Source organism: Leiobunum rupestre, chromosome 6 (assembly GCF_980474605.1).
Source record: "Leiobunum rupestre chromosome 6, qqLeiRupe1.1.hap1, whole genome shotgun sequence".
Classification (NCBI taxonomy): Eukaryota; Metazoa; Arthropoda; class Arachnida; order Opiliones; family Sclerosomatidae; genus Leiobunum; species Leiobunum rupestre.
Window position 1 is genome coordinate 28719539 of NC_143389.1, and position 16304 is coordinate 28735842.

The 16304-nt window shown below is 35.5% G+C and overlaps 1 protein-coding gene across 2 annotated transcripts; it reads right to left on the reverse strand.

Moving 5' to 3' along the window:
- Positions 1 to 2854: 2854 nt before the first annotated feature.
- Positions 2855 to 7444, reverse strand: LOC149940590 (uncharacterized). 2 transcript variants are annotated; one of them, XM_090177685.1, is made up of 6 exons: positions 7336 to 7444; positions 6053 to 6111; positions 4592 to 4699; positions 4182 to 4317; positions 4036 to 4107; positions 2855 to 3671 (listed from the first exon to the last, which is right to left on the reverse strand). In XM_090177685.1, exons 1-6 carry the CDS (start codon positions 7370 to 7372, stop codon positions 3181 to 3183), a joined length of 903 nt encoding a protein of 300 aa, XP_090033811.1. In that variant the 5' UTR covers positions 7373 to 7444; the 3' UTR covers positions 2855 to 3180. The 2 variants fall into 2 exon arrangements, with proteins under 2 accessions (XP_090033811.1, XP_090033812.1); XM_090177686.1 differs by lacking the exon at positions 4592 to 4699.
- Positions 7445 to 16304: the final 8860 nt, after the last annotated feature.

The following is a 16304-nucleotide window of genomic DNA, read 5'->3' on the forward strand; positions in this document are numbered from 1 at the left end:
TTTAATGTTTTATCTTTGGCTTTTTAGTAGATTTTATTTCGATACTTGAGTTAATTTCTGAACCTTTTATTAAAGTTATTTATATAGATTTACCAAATGTTTTGAAAAAACTTCACTGGTAATTTTAGTCAATTTCTATAGAATTTATTGTGTTTTTTGTTGTTAAAACACCAGTTTTTCACTGGTATATAGTGGAATTTCCGTAGAATTGGCTGTTTTTTTAAACAGCAATTGTTCATTTGTAAATTTAGTGGAATTTCTACACGATTTACCAATTGTTTTTTTTTTAGAAAACAGCATAAGTAACCGGGTAGCGGGTTACAGATTTGGCTTGTTGAAATATACATCGCATAAACTGTATGAGCATCATCCTTTAAACACATTATTCGCCTATTTACATGTATCACAACAAACGGAAGAAACGATAATTAATAGCAAAGACCTGGGACTTATTATGTTGCAGACAGTGTGATGCTTTTTAAGAAAATACCCTCAACTTTACATAATTAAGCAGCTTGTCGTGTATCAGAAATAAGGGCATTTAATTGACTATGCACAGTGTTACCGGTCATAGCGTATAAATAGTCTTTGAATACAAGTTTTCGGTCTCTACCGAAAGATATGATATCCAAGTCTCAAGGTCTCATTCGGAATATATGGTCTCAAGGAAGATTGGGTCACTTGGGTCTCCAAATCGCCGCCGGAAGAACTACTCTCCAGGTCTTTGCCGAAAGATCTTATCTCCGGGTATTCAGATCTCCGTCGGAAGGTCTGGCCACTAGGTCTACGTCGGTAGGTCTCGTCTCCAGATCTCCGATGGAATTTCTGTTCTGCAGGTCTCTGCCGGAAAATCTGGTCGCCAGGAAGATCATCTTCTGACGGTTTCTGATATATAATTTCCACTTTGTTTTGGTAACAAGTCTCCGGTCTTTCGTCTTAACTGAAAGTCTTGGTTTCCGATTTTTCAATAATTGTTTTTCTAAGTGAAATTTAATTTAATATTTGAAACCGTTTCGATTACTAATAGACTTTGGATCTTCTTAAAAATCAAGCCGGCGAAGGAGATTGTTCAGGCCTAGCATTTCGTATGAAATGTGGATGCTACGGTTCGCCACATCTGTCGTAATTTTTGATTTCTTTTACATTTTACCGTTTGCATAAATTGAATCATTAGTTATGAATATTTATATCTCGAACTCAACGTTAGCTTCTCGGCCTTTTGGTTAAGACCAAAGTGAAGTATCAGTGTTCTAAATACTCTTAATTAGGTTATTGTTGTTATGTTATTTGTTGTGGCATCTACCCCAAGTCAATCTGAGCTCCTCTGCAAGCTGTTAAGAGTTTTCGTAAAAGGATATTATAATATTCAAAGAATTCTCTAACGCACTCCAATTATCCAATTTAATTCTATAAATAAAGCTATAAGAACTCTAATAAAATTCGAAAGTTATACCATAGATATTTTATACAGTTTTTCTATATAAACAACCAATAAAAACCTTTAGTGTTCTAAGATATTGTTAAGAACATCTTTCGATGGGTTATAATGTTTTCTGAAATAACATTCGGTAAATTCTATAGATTTTCTACTATAATTAACAGTAAAAAATTGGTGTTTTCTAAAACACAAATCAGCCCATTCTATAGAAATGCCACTATTTAAAATTGAAAATTTTCTATTTTCAAACAAAAAACATTCGGTAAATTCTATAGAAATTTCATTATATTTACCAGTGCAAAAAGTGTTTGTTTCCTCAAAAACCAATCAGATAATTCTATAGAGAAAACTTTAAAAGGGTTTTTTTACAGAAAATTGACCCAAATTTCTAAAGAAAACCCATTGAAAAACCAAGGAAAAGCTATGGAGATAAAACGTGGGTTTTCTATAGACATATTTTTGTACGGGTTTGATCTTAAAGCCACCACTGTTGCCGAGCTTGAAGGAAAATATAAGTCTTTTACTAGATAAAGCTGGTCAAGCCTCTTTTGTTAGAGAAGATTAATTCTTTCCATTTAAGGTGAAGTCAAACTAAAGCATGTATTTGGAGTAAAAAAAAACAATGTATGTCTTTTACATACAAAGCTTAAAACTTTCGAATAAAATCTAGAGTACCATAATGGACGCTTTACGGTCAAACTTTCCTGGAAAGGTGATACGAAAAGCCCCGTTCAAAAGTATTTTATGACACGAAAAAGATTCTTAAGTCAAAAAAAATTAGTTTCGAAAAAAGGTACAGTTATTAAAGAAAATAGATATACACTTAAAATTCTAAGCAACCAGGAAGTAGAAAAATAACGGTAGGTTAACGGTAATAGTTAGTGTAGGGAGCTGTTGGCTCGAACGCGTGGCATGCAGGGCTTTTCACCACCCTACGCATTGTAACCCGGCCACCTGAATTAATGGCTTCAAAAGTCGCTTGATGACTTATGCCTAAGGTGGTGCCTTGCTGATTATTAAGCATCACTCGCTTAAAAAGAATGAAAAAATCCTGTAGCGCTTGTAGTCCATGCGGGGAAAGCCCTTCTCCAAATACAGGGTGTTCCAGTTTCAGAGAGGTCTGGCACAAATTTACAGGCTTTTTTCCAATTTCATTGCCCACGAGTCTCTTTTCTATGGTCTCTGAAATTCGAAAATCGATTGCTAAGCCTAATTTATCTTAGTGTTTTCGTTAAATCATGTTAGCGTTAGATTAAGGTTTTTTATATAACTGGTTTAGCGAAATTAGTTTTATCTTCTGGGTCAATTACATACCTAGGATTTTTAAATGTATTTTGGGTCTTAGACAAATTTGTAAGCAAATAAAATTGGGAACCGTTTAGAAGTAGTCCTTACAAGACTTTAGCAGTCGTGACAATAGATTAATTCTGTTTAATAAGGTGAAATATACAGAATCCCGAATATATATTATAATACATAGTATACATAGAATCAAGTAGATTATACAATTATTGGTTTACCGTTCAATGTGATTAAGTATCGTCATACCCACGGTATAAAGGAATTAGTGAAAATTATGTGTATATTATATTATAGAAAATACTTAAATTTATTAATTGAAAAATACCACGTAGTGGTGCCTGGTTTTTGTTGCATACGTGGTTACACTTCCAACGTCATAAGACGAATATCCACTGGTATTTTTGGTGCTTAATGATTTCGCCAACCGATACCAACTAAATTTATATATAAATTTTTTTAAAACCGCCAAAATGACTTCCACTGGAAGACCCTCCGCCACAAGTGCCACCGCTGCAACCTGAACTCGGAGAGTAATCGCTGGAATATTCACTTGAATGACTTCCGCTGGAATAACCTCCACCACAACCACCACTGCTACATCCAGATTTCTTGGAAAACCCGCCGTAATGACTTCCACTGGAAGACCCTCCGCCACAAGTGCCACCGCTGCAACCTGAACTCGGAGCGAAATCGCTGAAATATTCGCTTGAATGACTTCCGCTGGAATACCCTCCACCACAACTGCCACTGCTACATCCAGATTTCTTGGAAAACCCGCCATAATGACTTCCACTGGAAGACCCTCCTAAAATCGAAGGACCAGAGTTCTGAACGCTAGTTCGCTCTTCGCTCTCGGAATAGGACCAAGAACTTCCACCACAAGCTCCACCACTACATCCGGATGTTGGCATTAATTTCTTCCAAAATAAAGCTAAATTAATAAAGACATCGTTCGTTATTTCAAACAGTGATATAAATAAAATATGTTAGAAGTTATGAACGAATCCAAGATCATCAGCCTCTTTAATTTAGAAAAGGTAAGATTATTAGGATTCGCTCTTATATTTTCACTTTTTTAGAAAAAGATCTTTTAATAAAACTATCGCAAAGGCAAATACAGAATTCGTGTTACCATTGACAACTTTTTTGTCTATGGTTTATCTTTATACTGCCTATAGGCCTAGGCAAAGCGTTTTTCAAATTTGTGGCAGCCTGTTCGCGAGGTTTATAACAGTTGACGATGATTCTATTAAAGGTAAAATTTTTCATAGAAAATTCGTAATTTGTTTGATTACGTGATCTCTTGTGCCTGGTTAAAATAGTCAAAAGATTTGGGTAGTTGACTCCTTGTGGAACAACCACGGATTCTGCGTGAAACCATAAAGTTGAACTTCATTATTATTATAAATTTTTTTAAGAGAAATTTGAATGCTGAACCTACCCAAAACAAACGGTACCATCTCGACAACTTGAATGTTGTGGTTCGATGGCAAAGCATTCAACACGATTTGTTTTTTCCCCTTATTTCTTTGAGCATCTGCGGTTGAATATACGTGCTTTTCGAAGCAATCGGTTTCCTATCACACATATTTAAAACAATATATTAATAATAAGATAACAAAACCTGAAAATAGTTTTCAATCCGTTATTCGAGGGATTTCCTTTTGGTTTGATGTCATCACTACGCCCGTTAGGTCAGTGTCGACTTAGAACTCACAATGCATTGTAACCCGGCCACCTGAATTAAAAGGCTTTAAAAGTCGCTCGATGACTTAGGCCTAGGGTGGTGCCTTGGGTATAACCCTAGCTGAATATTATTATTATTATTATTATTATTATTAAATCGCTTACGACATGAACGTAAGATGGCGTAACGGGTGACCTCAGAATATCTTGGATCACGGTCGTAAATAGCCAAGTTGTCTTTTTATGAGACGTCACTTTCTTCATGATTGGCGCCTTTCAAGCAAGATAATTATTAGCAGGAGGTCGCGCTGAATGCATTAATCCATATCAAGTGATTGCGAAAAAGAATTTTCTTCCCTGCCATTTGCAAATTGTAGTGGAGTGGACTACATTTAAATTTTCAAACTTTACAATTTAATTTATTTGTACGGCCAGAAGCTGTTGGGTTTTACAATAGAGGAAAAAACTAAAGATAACGCACTCAGCCCATTTCTTGAAAAGTGGTCGGTTAGCGGGGTAAAATTATTGCTAAAATTATTTTTTCCTCAAGATAACGAGACGGCGCTATTTAGTTTTCGTTTGCTATCCAATTTTTTTTTAATTTAGATTTTATATATCACCACTTAAATACATTAACTGAGATAAGGTAGTGAGTATTTAAAAAAAAAACACTTTTAAAGCTCATCTTTCCTCTGTAGTTTTACACCAACTGGCACCGCAGCTACGGTAGTTCTCGTGCATTAAGAAATAAATGTTTCTATAATATGAAATTAATAAAATGTGCAAATATCACATCTTACGTTGAAAGACAACGCATCGTAAGTTTTCATTGCCGTCAAAAACTAGATAAGTTGGTGTATTAGCAGACGCTAAAGACTTTTAATGGTACGCAATTACGCGTCTTAGACGTTTATGATGTGTGAAATAGATGCTATAAAAAGTTCATATTTGCATTTCATTATAAATTTACACTTTTTTGTGTTTCCTCCATGTTAACACAGAGCAATTACGACTACCATTTTTAGGCATTTTTCTTCAGATTGACAAAAGCAGATTGCTGGCGAAACCTATAGGAAGATCGCCACCAAGACTCGTTTCAGTCGCCAATAAATTATATTCGAAATCAATGTTACTAGCGACTGCCAGCAAAGACAGGGTTGTTTAGAAATATAGTCTGCTAGATAAAGTGATCGCTCTTAAGTAAAATCGGATTAGAGTTAGGTGTCTGCGTCAAACACGGACTGAACAAATGGTCTACAAAAATCGGAACTTAAATAAAAAACATTATTTAAATCATCAAATGACGAAAATATCACGACCATATTCGTATTAACATCCGGCTAGTTTTTACGTTATAAAGAGCATATCAACCCTGATTTAAAAGAATATGTTACGACAGACATACGATTGAAACGAAACGGGTAGCTTTTCTATGTAATTTAAAGCCGAGTTCACCCTTGGAAACGTTGCGTTGGACGGAAAATTTTCTAAAAGGCTACGAACCACTGCGAAAACGAAAGGAGGTAAAACTTTTCCGAGGGTAAGTGTGAACGCGGCTAAAGACAGTCAGTATGTTGCGCTGATTTGAAAAAGCGCATTTGAAAAAAGGTAGAAAAAAACACTTACTCCAGGTTGGCAGAGGATCTTTGAATAGTAGCCTGGTAATACATTCAACAGAATTACACCTAAAAAAGCGAAGGAATAAAGCTTAAAACAAAGATGCAGAGCGTAGACGTTAGTTCATTCTTTTATTGATGTTGAAGCGAGGGCTAATCACTTAGAGTTTGTCTAAGGGGAGTACGAAAAGATTAAACGATGACTACTAATTACGGGAAACGTGAGCACCAATTACGCAGAATGAGCAAGCCCTCGCAATTAAGTTGGTCAAATATTTTCCATGGTTTCGTTTAAGAATTGCAATCTTTTGTAAGTTTAAGTTTTTTTAAACAATTATTGATACATTTAGTTATAAATAAAGGTTTTAAACTAAATCTAAAGTTCCGTGTGTACACCTTTTATCCTAAATCAAACTATTCACCTGTTTGAGTGGTGAGAATAACTATACAGCGTCAACTAATCGGTAAAGACAATGGGAATTTGTGCTACACTTTCTACACGTCATCAAACGCTATAGAGTAAAGACGAGTTATTGGATTTGTTAATGTGTAAAGTTGAAGTCGTCTGCTTAAAACCAAGTTCGGAGCTGCTCTATTGGGGTGGCCGGCGAATAGTTCAATTTATATTAATTTGTTTGAAACTCTTTACGCTTAAGGATTAAAATAAAATTATGACGTACTTTAATTATTATATTTTGATTCGATTTTTAGAAAATGTGTACAGCTTTGTTCCCAGAACAAGTGAAAGTAATTAGTAATTAGTATTTAATTTTTTTAAATATTTATATAGTAGCTGTTTTACAGCAACTTGAACGTCTTAAGACAGAATTCGAGGGCGATGGAGTTAAATTAGCTACCCCTAAACAGGACAAATGAATTAACTTAATCAAGGGCTCTCTAAATTCTTAAAATCGAACTTCATTCGGTGCAATTTAAAGTCGTTGTCTGTTTTAGGGTGTAAACTGCTAACCCTGTTTCATAGTAATACGCAAGTTACGCAACACGGACTCCAAAAATTAAGTGAACCCGAATAGGAGTAATTTTAATTATATTACATTGTGATTTCTGCAGTACATTTATTAAATTTAGAGAGCATTGTTAAACAACAATGAATTGGCATGCTTTTAAATTACTCTTTAGCGTATTGAAAAACACTACTTTTATCGTAATGCTTATTCTCAAAGAAATATTTGCGTACACTTTACATAAATAAAATTAAAAGCCAATTCTATGAAATTCAACGCGAAGTAATATTAACTTAAATGATGAATGAAAATTAGGATTTACACTTACAAATCAAAAATTCTTGTTTCGAAAATACTGGAAGCATGGTGCCGTTGTTAGATTATCCTTAGAGAGGTTTGGTTCAAGTGAATTTATCGCGAAGAATGAAACAGCAAATTATTAGCGCAGTAATAATATAACAAGACGCCAAACAAAAACTTTATGGTTCTTAAAGTTAAACGTCTGTTATAACATACCTTCTTTGTCTTCCGTGCCTTTGTTTAAAAGTAAATTTAACGGCTGAATAATAATAATAGTACCTAGACGAAATAACGTGGAAAATAAAAATATCGTTCTGTCAAATTAAAACGTGGGTTTCCATCGGTTTGGGATAATATATCTCGGATTTTTGTAGCTTAATATTTTTTTGTTTTAGATTTCTAAATTTGGACTTCTGGTGGCTGGCGAGTCATTTGCAGTCACTTACGTACGAATACTGGTCAATTAGTTAAAATATTAATAACGCAATCCAACGCAACGCAACGCAATGTAACGCAATGCAACGCAATGTAACGCAAGGCAATGTAATGTAATGTAATGTACTGTAATGTAATGTAATATATATATATTACATTACATTACAGTACATTACATTACATTACATATAATATAATATAATATAATATAATATAATATAATAATAAAACCTTTTGATACCAAGTGATTCTGGATCAAATGAGAGAGGGCTTTAAAATTTTAATATTTTTTAAGTCATACTGTAAAATATTTGTTCAAGCAATAATATTTCACAATTATATTAATAATATTTAAAATTTTTAACAGTATTAATAATAATAATAATAATCAGCTAGGCTAATACCCAAGGCACCACCTTAGGCCTAAGTCATCAAGCGACTTTTGAGGCCATTAATTAAGGTGGCCGGGTTACAATGCGTAGAAGGTTGTGGAAGGGGAAACCGAAGATGTCGGGGGAAAACCCCTTAAACCAGTGGGGAGCGAACTTGCAAACTCTACGCAGACGGAGTTGTTCCGAGTTTTCACCCAGTGCCACAAGCTGGGATCGAACCCGGCTCCTCTTGCTCCGCCACCCCACATAGTTCACAATTGTCAAAGTAATAATATTATAAACTTGTCAAAGTAATTATATTTTAAACTTGTCAAAGTAATAATATTTTAAACTTGTCAAAGTAATAATATTTTAAACTTGTCAAAGTAATAATATTTTAAACTTGTCAAAGTAATAATATTTTAAACTTGTCAGTAATTATTTAGTTTAGTTTTTCCGAGTATGACTTTTGTAAGCTGCCAAATGGTAAATTTTTTATAAAATTTGAAAACATTGTTTGCAAAAAGTGCTTTGCCGTTAAAAATCGAAAATATTTCAAAAATGTAACGTAAAGAATGTGTTGGGGTTAAGGACCCGTATACAAGTGTAATCCACTAATCCCTCTAAAGTATGAAACGTATTTTATGATACATATAATCAAACTAGTCGGTATAATAACATTTGAACAGCCTCTCACATTTTCCACGTTGTCGTGGCTTCCTGATTTAAGATAATCGCTGTATATTGCATTTTATTTTGCTCGCTTAATAAAACCTTTCTTGGACCATTGTTATATCTGTTATAGAACAGGTATTTGAGAGCCACATTTTTAATATTTTCTAGACATGAAAAATATTTCGCATTTACAATTTGTAAATTAATTTATAACGTAGTTTTCAGAGGTCAAACACAAATTATTTAAAATAAATTATTGCCTGAATTTACAAATACACTGCAGTTTGGTTTTGTGGGTTGAGTTTCGTTAGCTAGCTGATGTAAACTTTGTTTCGTGCTAAACAATAGGCGCCCCATGCATTTTGCTCAAAAACTATATTACCTATAAAATGTGAAATTTTCGGGATGTATACACTTTCGGGTTAGGTCGTCGTTATTTGTAAATTTCGGTAAAATCGTGACATTTTGCATGGATTTAGAATTTTATTTCTTTAACGCTAGGTGGTAGACGAAAACTGCCACGAACAAGTTGTAGAGCATACTCGAAAACCATAATTGAAATTGGTTGGGTCGTAATAGATCATTTTGTCACCGAGATATTAGGTCAGGAAAAATGACAAGTTGATATAGAGGGTGGCCTTAGAGCCTGTTGTAAAAGTATGTTTGGCTAGGATTTGTCAATATAACTTCTATGGTCGAATCCTTGTCAAGCCTGCTTTTGCAGCAGGCCCTTAGCCTTTTCACAACTAATTTAAAAAGAAACCTACCTAAATTAAATTGTTTGTATGACTGCTAAAAATTACAGTTTTCAAACCATTTTTTATTAGTAATTAATTTCGAGAGAAAAATACAATTTCCGAAAGTATTACAAAAATTCACAAATTTACCAGTCTTATACTAAATGAGGTTCAATAGTTCGAACATTCCGCTGCTATTTACGTTCGTGTGCGATACTGCATATTTTGAAATTAATCACGGACCATAGCTGGAGTTACGAGTAGAAACGCTGCAATAATTCTCTGGCGCAAGTCTTCTTCGCTATTGACTGGCGTCTTATAAACTTCCGGCTTCACGAATCCCCACTGGAAAAAGTCCGGTGGTGTCAAATCTGGGGACCTAGGAGACCATCGCACTGAACCGTCATGCTGCATGGAACCAATGCTGTGGGATGTCGATCAATGGTACAGGTTCCAACGCTTCTGCAACTTCATTCTGTAGGAAGGCCAAGTTGTTCTCCCCATTAAGCCGATTCGTTAAAAAAAAATGGTGCAATAACGCGATCTCCTAGTAGACCAGCCCAGACGTTGAAGTGAAATTGGACCTGATTGTGGTGAAGAAATCCAGAGTGCGGGTTTTCATCGCTTCACATGTGGTTGTTCTGTCTATCGAAAATGAGCACTCATCGGGCTCACGAGGAGCAAACGGAGGAAATTTTCATTTTCATCGGCCATGGTACTGAACCAGTTGCAAAAGTCCAATCTAAGTCACCTATCACCATCGTGAAGTGCTTGGTGGAGCGTGGCACGGTATTGATGAAAGTTATGGTGGTCAAGGACACTTCAGACAAAAAACGTTAACAAGTCCAAATCGAAGCATGCCATTCTTATACTTGCTCGAGGGTAGGCTTCAAAGTAGGTGATGACTGTGTCTTCCATATTAATGTGATGATGTCCCCGTCCGCGGAATCTGGGATTCACGTTGCCATCATCTTCAAAGTCCCAGATAACAGTGTGGTGATCTGGTCGACTCTCAGGATAGAACATTTAAAATAACGATATCGAGTCATACTTTATTACTGAAGAACGTTGAGATAATGATTCAAATATCGGTAACTCCACACTTAAAATACTTAAAAGGAAACCTAAATTTAAAGATTTGCGAAATTCAGTTGGCCTAAATTAGACATTTTTGAAGACTTCTTAGCATTTTGTAACACTTTTGGAAATTGTTTTTCTCTCAAAATTAATTACCAATAAAAAATTACATTAAGGGGAAGCATTTTGAACTATTAGTAGCAAAATAAATCAGCAGATGGCGCTGACCGTTGCACTTTTCGCAGGTACTTCCAATCTTACAGCGCCATCTACAAAATAATTATATTGAAGCTAGCAAAATGTAGAAAAAAATTACAAAATTCATGAATTCTTCGTGAGATTCGTATTTATAAAATATATTAACTTAATAATAAAATAATTATTTCGTTTTATTATTGCAATATTTTTAAACGTTTAGTAGCATTTTATATAGCGAAATAGAATGGTTGTGGGAACCGTTTTCCCCCTAAATAAATTATATGGGGTGAGGTCTTGTTGCAGCTCACCTGGTAAGGCGTGGAAAGGGAAGATTGTACGACGTATCGAACGTTACCAAGAATATCGCTTCTAGGTGACCCGTTGCCAGACTGAATCGGACGAACTTTATTGTTTGGCCCGTGGCGGAGGATAGCGTGGTAGGGGGGGGGGGGGTATTGGCTCCATGGGAGATCTCCACTCCGGTCAATTTTCACCGTCAATAGACGACAGTAATTCTTCGAAAAAGTGTTGGCACCGCTTTCATTACATTTTGTGGGTAGTAAGAGGTTTTATACAGGTATATGACGTTTTTGGTTCAACTATATTTTTCTTCCTTCGTTCGTAGTCTTCATTGGACCAACTTTTTTCGTCATTTTCGATTCGTCGCGTTGGACATTGGAGACTTGATATAGTAGATTTGATTTTGGTATATCAAATTACGATACCCGTTCTCCAACTTAGCCGTCTCAAATTTTAAATGACGCTTTTAGTTATTTAATTAAAAAAAATCGTAAACGTGTCAGTTCAAATTCGGTTTTTGCGAGAAATATCCTTTTCAAAAACGGGGGGGGGGCGGCTACACTCGAAAACAGGAGAAAAATTTCCTTTCCAGATTATCCCCCCCCCCCCCTTTGCGTGGCCTGCGTGAATTGAAACCCCCCTCTCAACGCGTTGATTCTCTAGCCTTTCGCAATACGTCTTTTTGCTCTGGACTATCAGTACGGTCTGTATACCGTTGACCCTCAGGTTCAATTTTACTTTTGTAGAAGGCCCCGTGTTTTTTTTTTTCGAGATATAATTTCCCCGTTCAAGATGATGTCTCTAACTGTTACCCTCCCGCTGAAAGTTCAAGGGACGTTTTGGTCACTCTAGAATGACATTGTGCTCTTATATTTTTTGAAGAAATAAATCATCTTAGGTATCGTAAATAAATACCCTTTCCGAAATTTGGTACCGATTTGGCCCCGCGCTCGCCATGTTGGGTGGAAATTTTTTATCTATAGGTTTTAGCATAGGTGACGTTGGCCTACGTCACACTGTTAGCTCCCTATTATGGAGAAAATATTTTGACAGTGTTTCTCAGAGTGGTACACAGTTAGTTTTTAACATACCAGTGATTATAGGGAGCTAACAGTGCGACATGTTGTGACGTCATCCATGCTTTTCCCTATTAAAAAAAAAATTCCAACCAAGATGGCCGCCATGGCTAATGCTAGGACTGCCCACCGGGAGTGTTATCTCCCTATTTCTAAGCCAGAATAAAATTCATTTATTAAATTGTGCCATTTCGATCCCACAGATCGTTGTCAGCACTGCGCGATACTGTGAAGTAACTTTGCCGCGATCAGAGCCGTCAGCCTTACGATAATTATCGTCGTATCATAGATGATAAAATATGTGGATATACAAAATCTTTAATATATCAATGATGAAATCTAAATAAAAGAAAACGCTTATTTATTCAATCCTGCCAATTTTACCCTACAAACCGTTGTCAGGAAACTATTTAATCCATATCTCACTCATTATTTTAAGGTGCAGTATCTAATCACGTTTATTATGGGGCCGGGGGTGCAACAGTCAGTCTTGCCATCCGTAGGATAGTTATCGTCGTAGATATACAAAATCTTTACTCTTAACTATATCAGTAAATGATTTTACGAATTATACAGTATACGATCAATTCAACTAGCTGGGGCTTGCCAGCTAGTGTATTTATATAGTATGAACAACAATAATAATTAAGATCAATGATGAAACAATGATTATGTTGCGACAATCAACGCCTTTTTTCCCGTTTCACGGGGGGGGGGGTGGGGAAGGGCAAGACAAAATTTCACCTACGTTTAATTTCATTGCGTTGGGAGCCAATGAAATACCCGGATGATTTTATTTATTTTAAGCGGAAAAAAAGTACCGGGGGGCTGGGGGGGGGGGGGAAGACAACGGGTAAACGGAGAGAAACGCTAAAGAACATCTCGAAATACTAGACATTCTCCCTAGGTATAAATAAATACATTCTTGATATAAATATTCGAAAAAATCTAAGTATAAAAACAGGTATTGAAAACTGAACCCTCCTCTTGCTTACGCCACTGAAGCCCGTGAGAAAAGAGGTTTCGTGAGACCTTCGGACGGATCATCTTGACATTTTGAACCACGAGACCGCCATTGAAATTATACAGGTGAATGTAAGGAAACGGACGTTCCGTCCTAATGCAGAGAGGCCAGCTAAAAATGTGAATTTACGCCCCCCCCCCCCCTCAATTATGCTCACGCGCCTATTGAGGACTAACACGATTTTCACTCGTATTTATAACCACCAAACTAACCTGGCAGTTTAAAACATGAAATTACTTTATATTTCCAGATATTTCAGTAATAATTTGATTAAATCGGTAAATCGGTAACTTAAGCTAAAATTAAATTTAATGAATTAGGTATTTAGTGTTTACTTTTTCGATTTCGAATAAATTTGCATTTCCCTTTATACTGCAAAAAGTAATTGTCAATTTAATAATTTGAAAAAAATGGCTTGAATAAATGAAAAAACCATTCAGAGCGAGATAAACTTTACAGCCACTTTATTTCGGGAAACAAAACGAGGGCGGGGGGCGCTTTTTAGCAACCAGTGCTTCAAGGGGTATAATCCTAAGCTTGACCGAGATGTTTCATTTCTGTAATACCCCTAAAACCCTGATACCTTGCAGCAGAGAGTTGGCGCCTACAAGACACGACTCTTGTTGGCACAGAGGTTTTCACATCTAAATGGCGTCGCCAATGACGGCTTAAAAATAATGGGCTACTACTTTATGCACACTTATATCTGTTCGGACCCCTTCCAAAACTTTCTATTCCTCCCCGTAAAGGCCGTAAGGCAAGACGAGTAGTCGCCTAACAGTAGACTAAGGACCTGAACAAAAGCACTAATACTCTATAAGCCCCCAAATATTTCCAAGAAAAAGGGGATTTCCCAATTTTAGCTTGAGGTCCCTCATATTTCGGTTTACTTCGACGCATAAAACCGATAACGTATCACACGTACCATTTTCTCGCGTTCTCGTAATAGTACAGAGTAGAGCTCACGTAAAAGAGTCGTCATGGAAAGACAACTTTCTAAAATGAATTTCCCATTATGTAATTTACTAAATTTCTGAGATTTGTATGTGTGCCTTCCTCTGCTTCAATTTGACAATTTGTATTGCTTAACAATTTGTTTCCTCAATTTGATGTTATTCGTGAATTTAAATTTAATCAGGTGTAAATAAGGTTTTTCTCTATTGGTTTCCTCAATTTGATATTACTTTTTTTTAAATTTAATCAAGTGCATATAAGTTTTTTTCTCTATAACTAAAATAAATCATGTGGTCTTTTTTTTCAAATAAAATAATCAAATTCCTTGATAAGATTTGCTGTTACATAATTTTCAGCTTTTGTATTGTTTAACTTTGTTTTTGTATTTGATATTATCTTTAAATTTAGGGTTTTCCTTTATAACTGTAAAATAAATCCGGTGGTCTTTTTCAAATAAAATATTCACATTTCTTCATAATGTTTTTCTCACCATTTTCAATTAATTTGGTACACCATTTTCATTTCTAAATTTCTTACTGTTTTAAATTAAATTTTTTCTAAGTATAACTCCAAAAACTGATACAATATTATGATTTTCAAGAGCTGATAATTTTCCTCACTTTTTCTAGGGCTAATTCTACCGTAGAAACTGAATTCATGATTTTCGGTAAAATGGCTAATTTAATAAGCAAATTATGCAAGATAGCTTTCTTTATAACTGCCAAAAGTTTTTTTTTTTCAAAATTTAATATTATTTTCCTTCTCATTGCATCACTTTGTCCGATATTTACCATTTTCACTGCTAGCTTCAATTATGAATGCAAGACGTCACAAGCATGGCCGTATCTAGACAGGTACGAGTGGGGTATGCGCTCCGGGCGTCACTGACCTGAGTAACCATTAGGAGCACCAAAATATCGGTTTCAAACATTTTTTGCTTTTATTAGGGGGCGCCAAATTTTTACCCCCGGGCGCAATTTTTGCTGGCTACGACCCTGAGCAAAGCGTCATCCGCTACTCCACGGCCCCTCTTTTCTTATGGGGCTGGCTATCAACCTTTCTATAAAATACCGTGGTCTTCTCGAGGGCCTTCTTAATTGAAACATTTGAAAGTATCTCTTCCGTTACTTTTAACCTCTCTTACTTTTTACGACAGGGACCACAAGATGTTACAATTTTAAATATTAAGTAACTAAAAAATTCCAAACGTAACAAAACGCTCCCAGACATTCTCAGAAATATTTATTAATACTAGAATTAACATTCCAAATTATACGTCGAATTAAACCATTTATTCAACTTCTATAGGGTTAAATTATCGAAATATTCGATTAAAAGTTTAAGAATCTTAGGCCGCGTTCACACTAGAGACTTTGGAAACGCTTTGAAACGGTTTCAAAAAGTCAAATTGTAAAATTTTGGTATCAGCTGGATTAACAAGCAAACGATAAATTCTCTTGACATAAAATTTTTAAAAATGTAGCTTTTGAAACCTTTCCAAAACTTTTCCAAAGTCTCTAGTGTGAACGCGGCTACAGTATAATTATCAAAACGATCTGACAACAACTTTAATAGTTATCAGATTAGTTTATGAAAGTAGCGTATACTCTAATACTTTCAAAAATGGGAAACCGGGTGAAATAAGGACGTTTTGAGAGAGTAGCGCGAACGCTTTAGAGCTCTGGTAGAGAGCCCAATATGAAATAACGCAAATGAAGAAAGGCTAAGCGGAGGGGAGAGTAGATTTGATGGACAAGCGTAGCTAATCGCGGTCCGCCAAAGAAGGGGTCATAGTTTTCAGGGGGAGGAAAGAAGTGTGTCCGTTTTTCTACTCTACTACCTTTACTACCAAAAACCTCCGTGAGGCTTCTATAGTAGTACCATTCACTATTTAAAAAAAAAAATCCCTCTTCGAAAACCTTCAAGCTGCCATCTACACATTTTTTTTTCTTTATTTCTCGTTAGTTTGGAAAACAACCTCTAGGTAGCCCCCGCGTGCAGATCCGAGTATAGGAAAACTTATCAAATTCTAATATTTTTAGATAATGTGTTTAGTTACCAAAATATAATAGTTTTTTTTTAATTTTTTTTTCTATTCAATAAAGTAAGGTTAAATTTACGAAGCGTATGAAACTAAAAGATTTTCGTAG

Excerpts from the sequence above, each read along its gene's own strand:
- LOC149940590 (XM_090177685.1), bottom strand. The coding sequence starts at position 7,372 with ATGCTTCCAGTATTTTCGAAACAAGAATTTTTGATTT. Across the intron at positions 4,108-4,181 it reads GATGGTACCGTTTGTTTTGG|AATCCGTGGTTGTTCCACAA; the intron begins GTAGGTTCAGCA and ends GGTTTCACGCAG. Across the intron at positions 3,672-4,035 it reads AACCAGGCACAAGAGATCAC|CTTTATTTTGGAAGAAATTA; the intron begins GTAATCAAACAA and ends TTATTAATTTAG.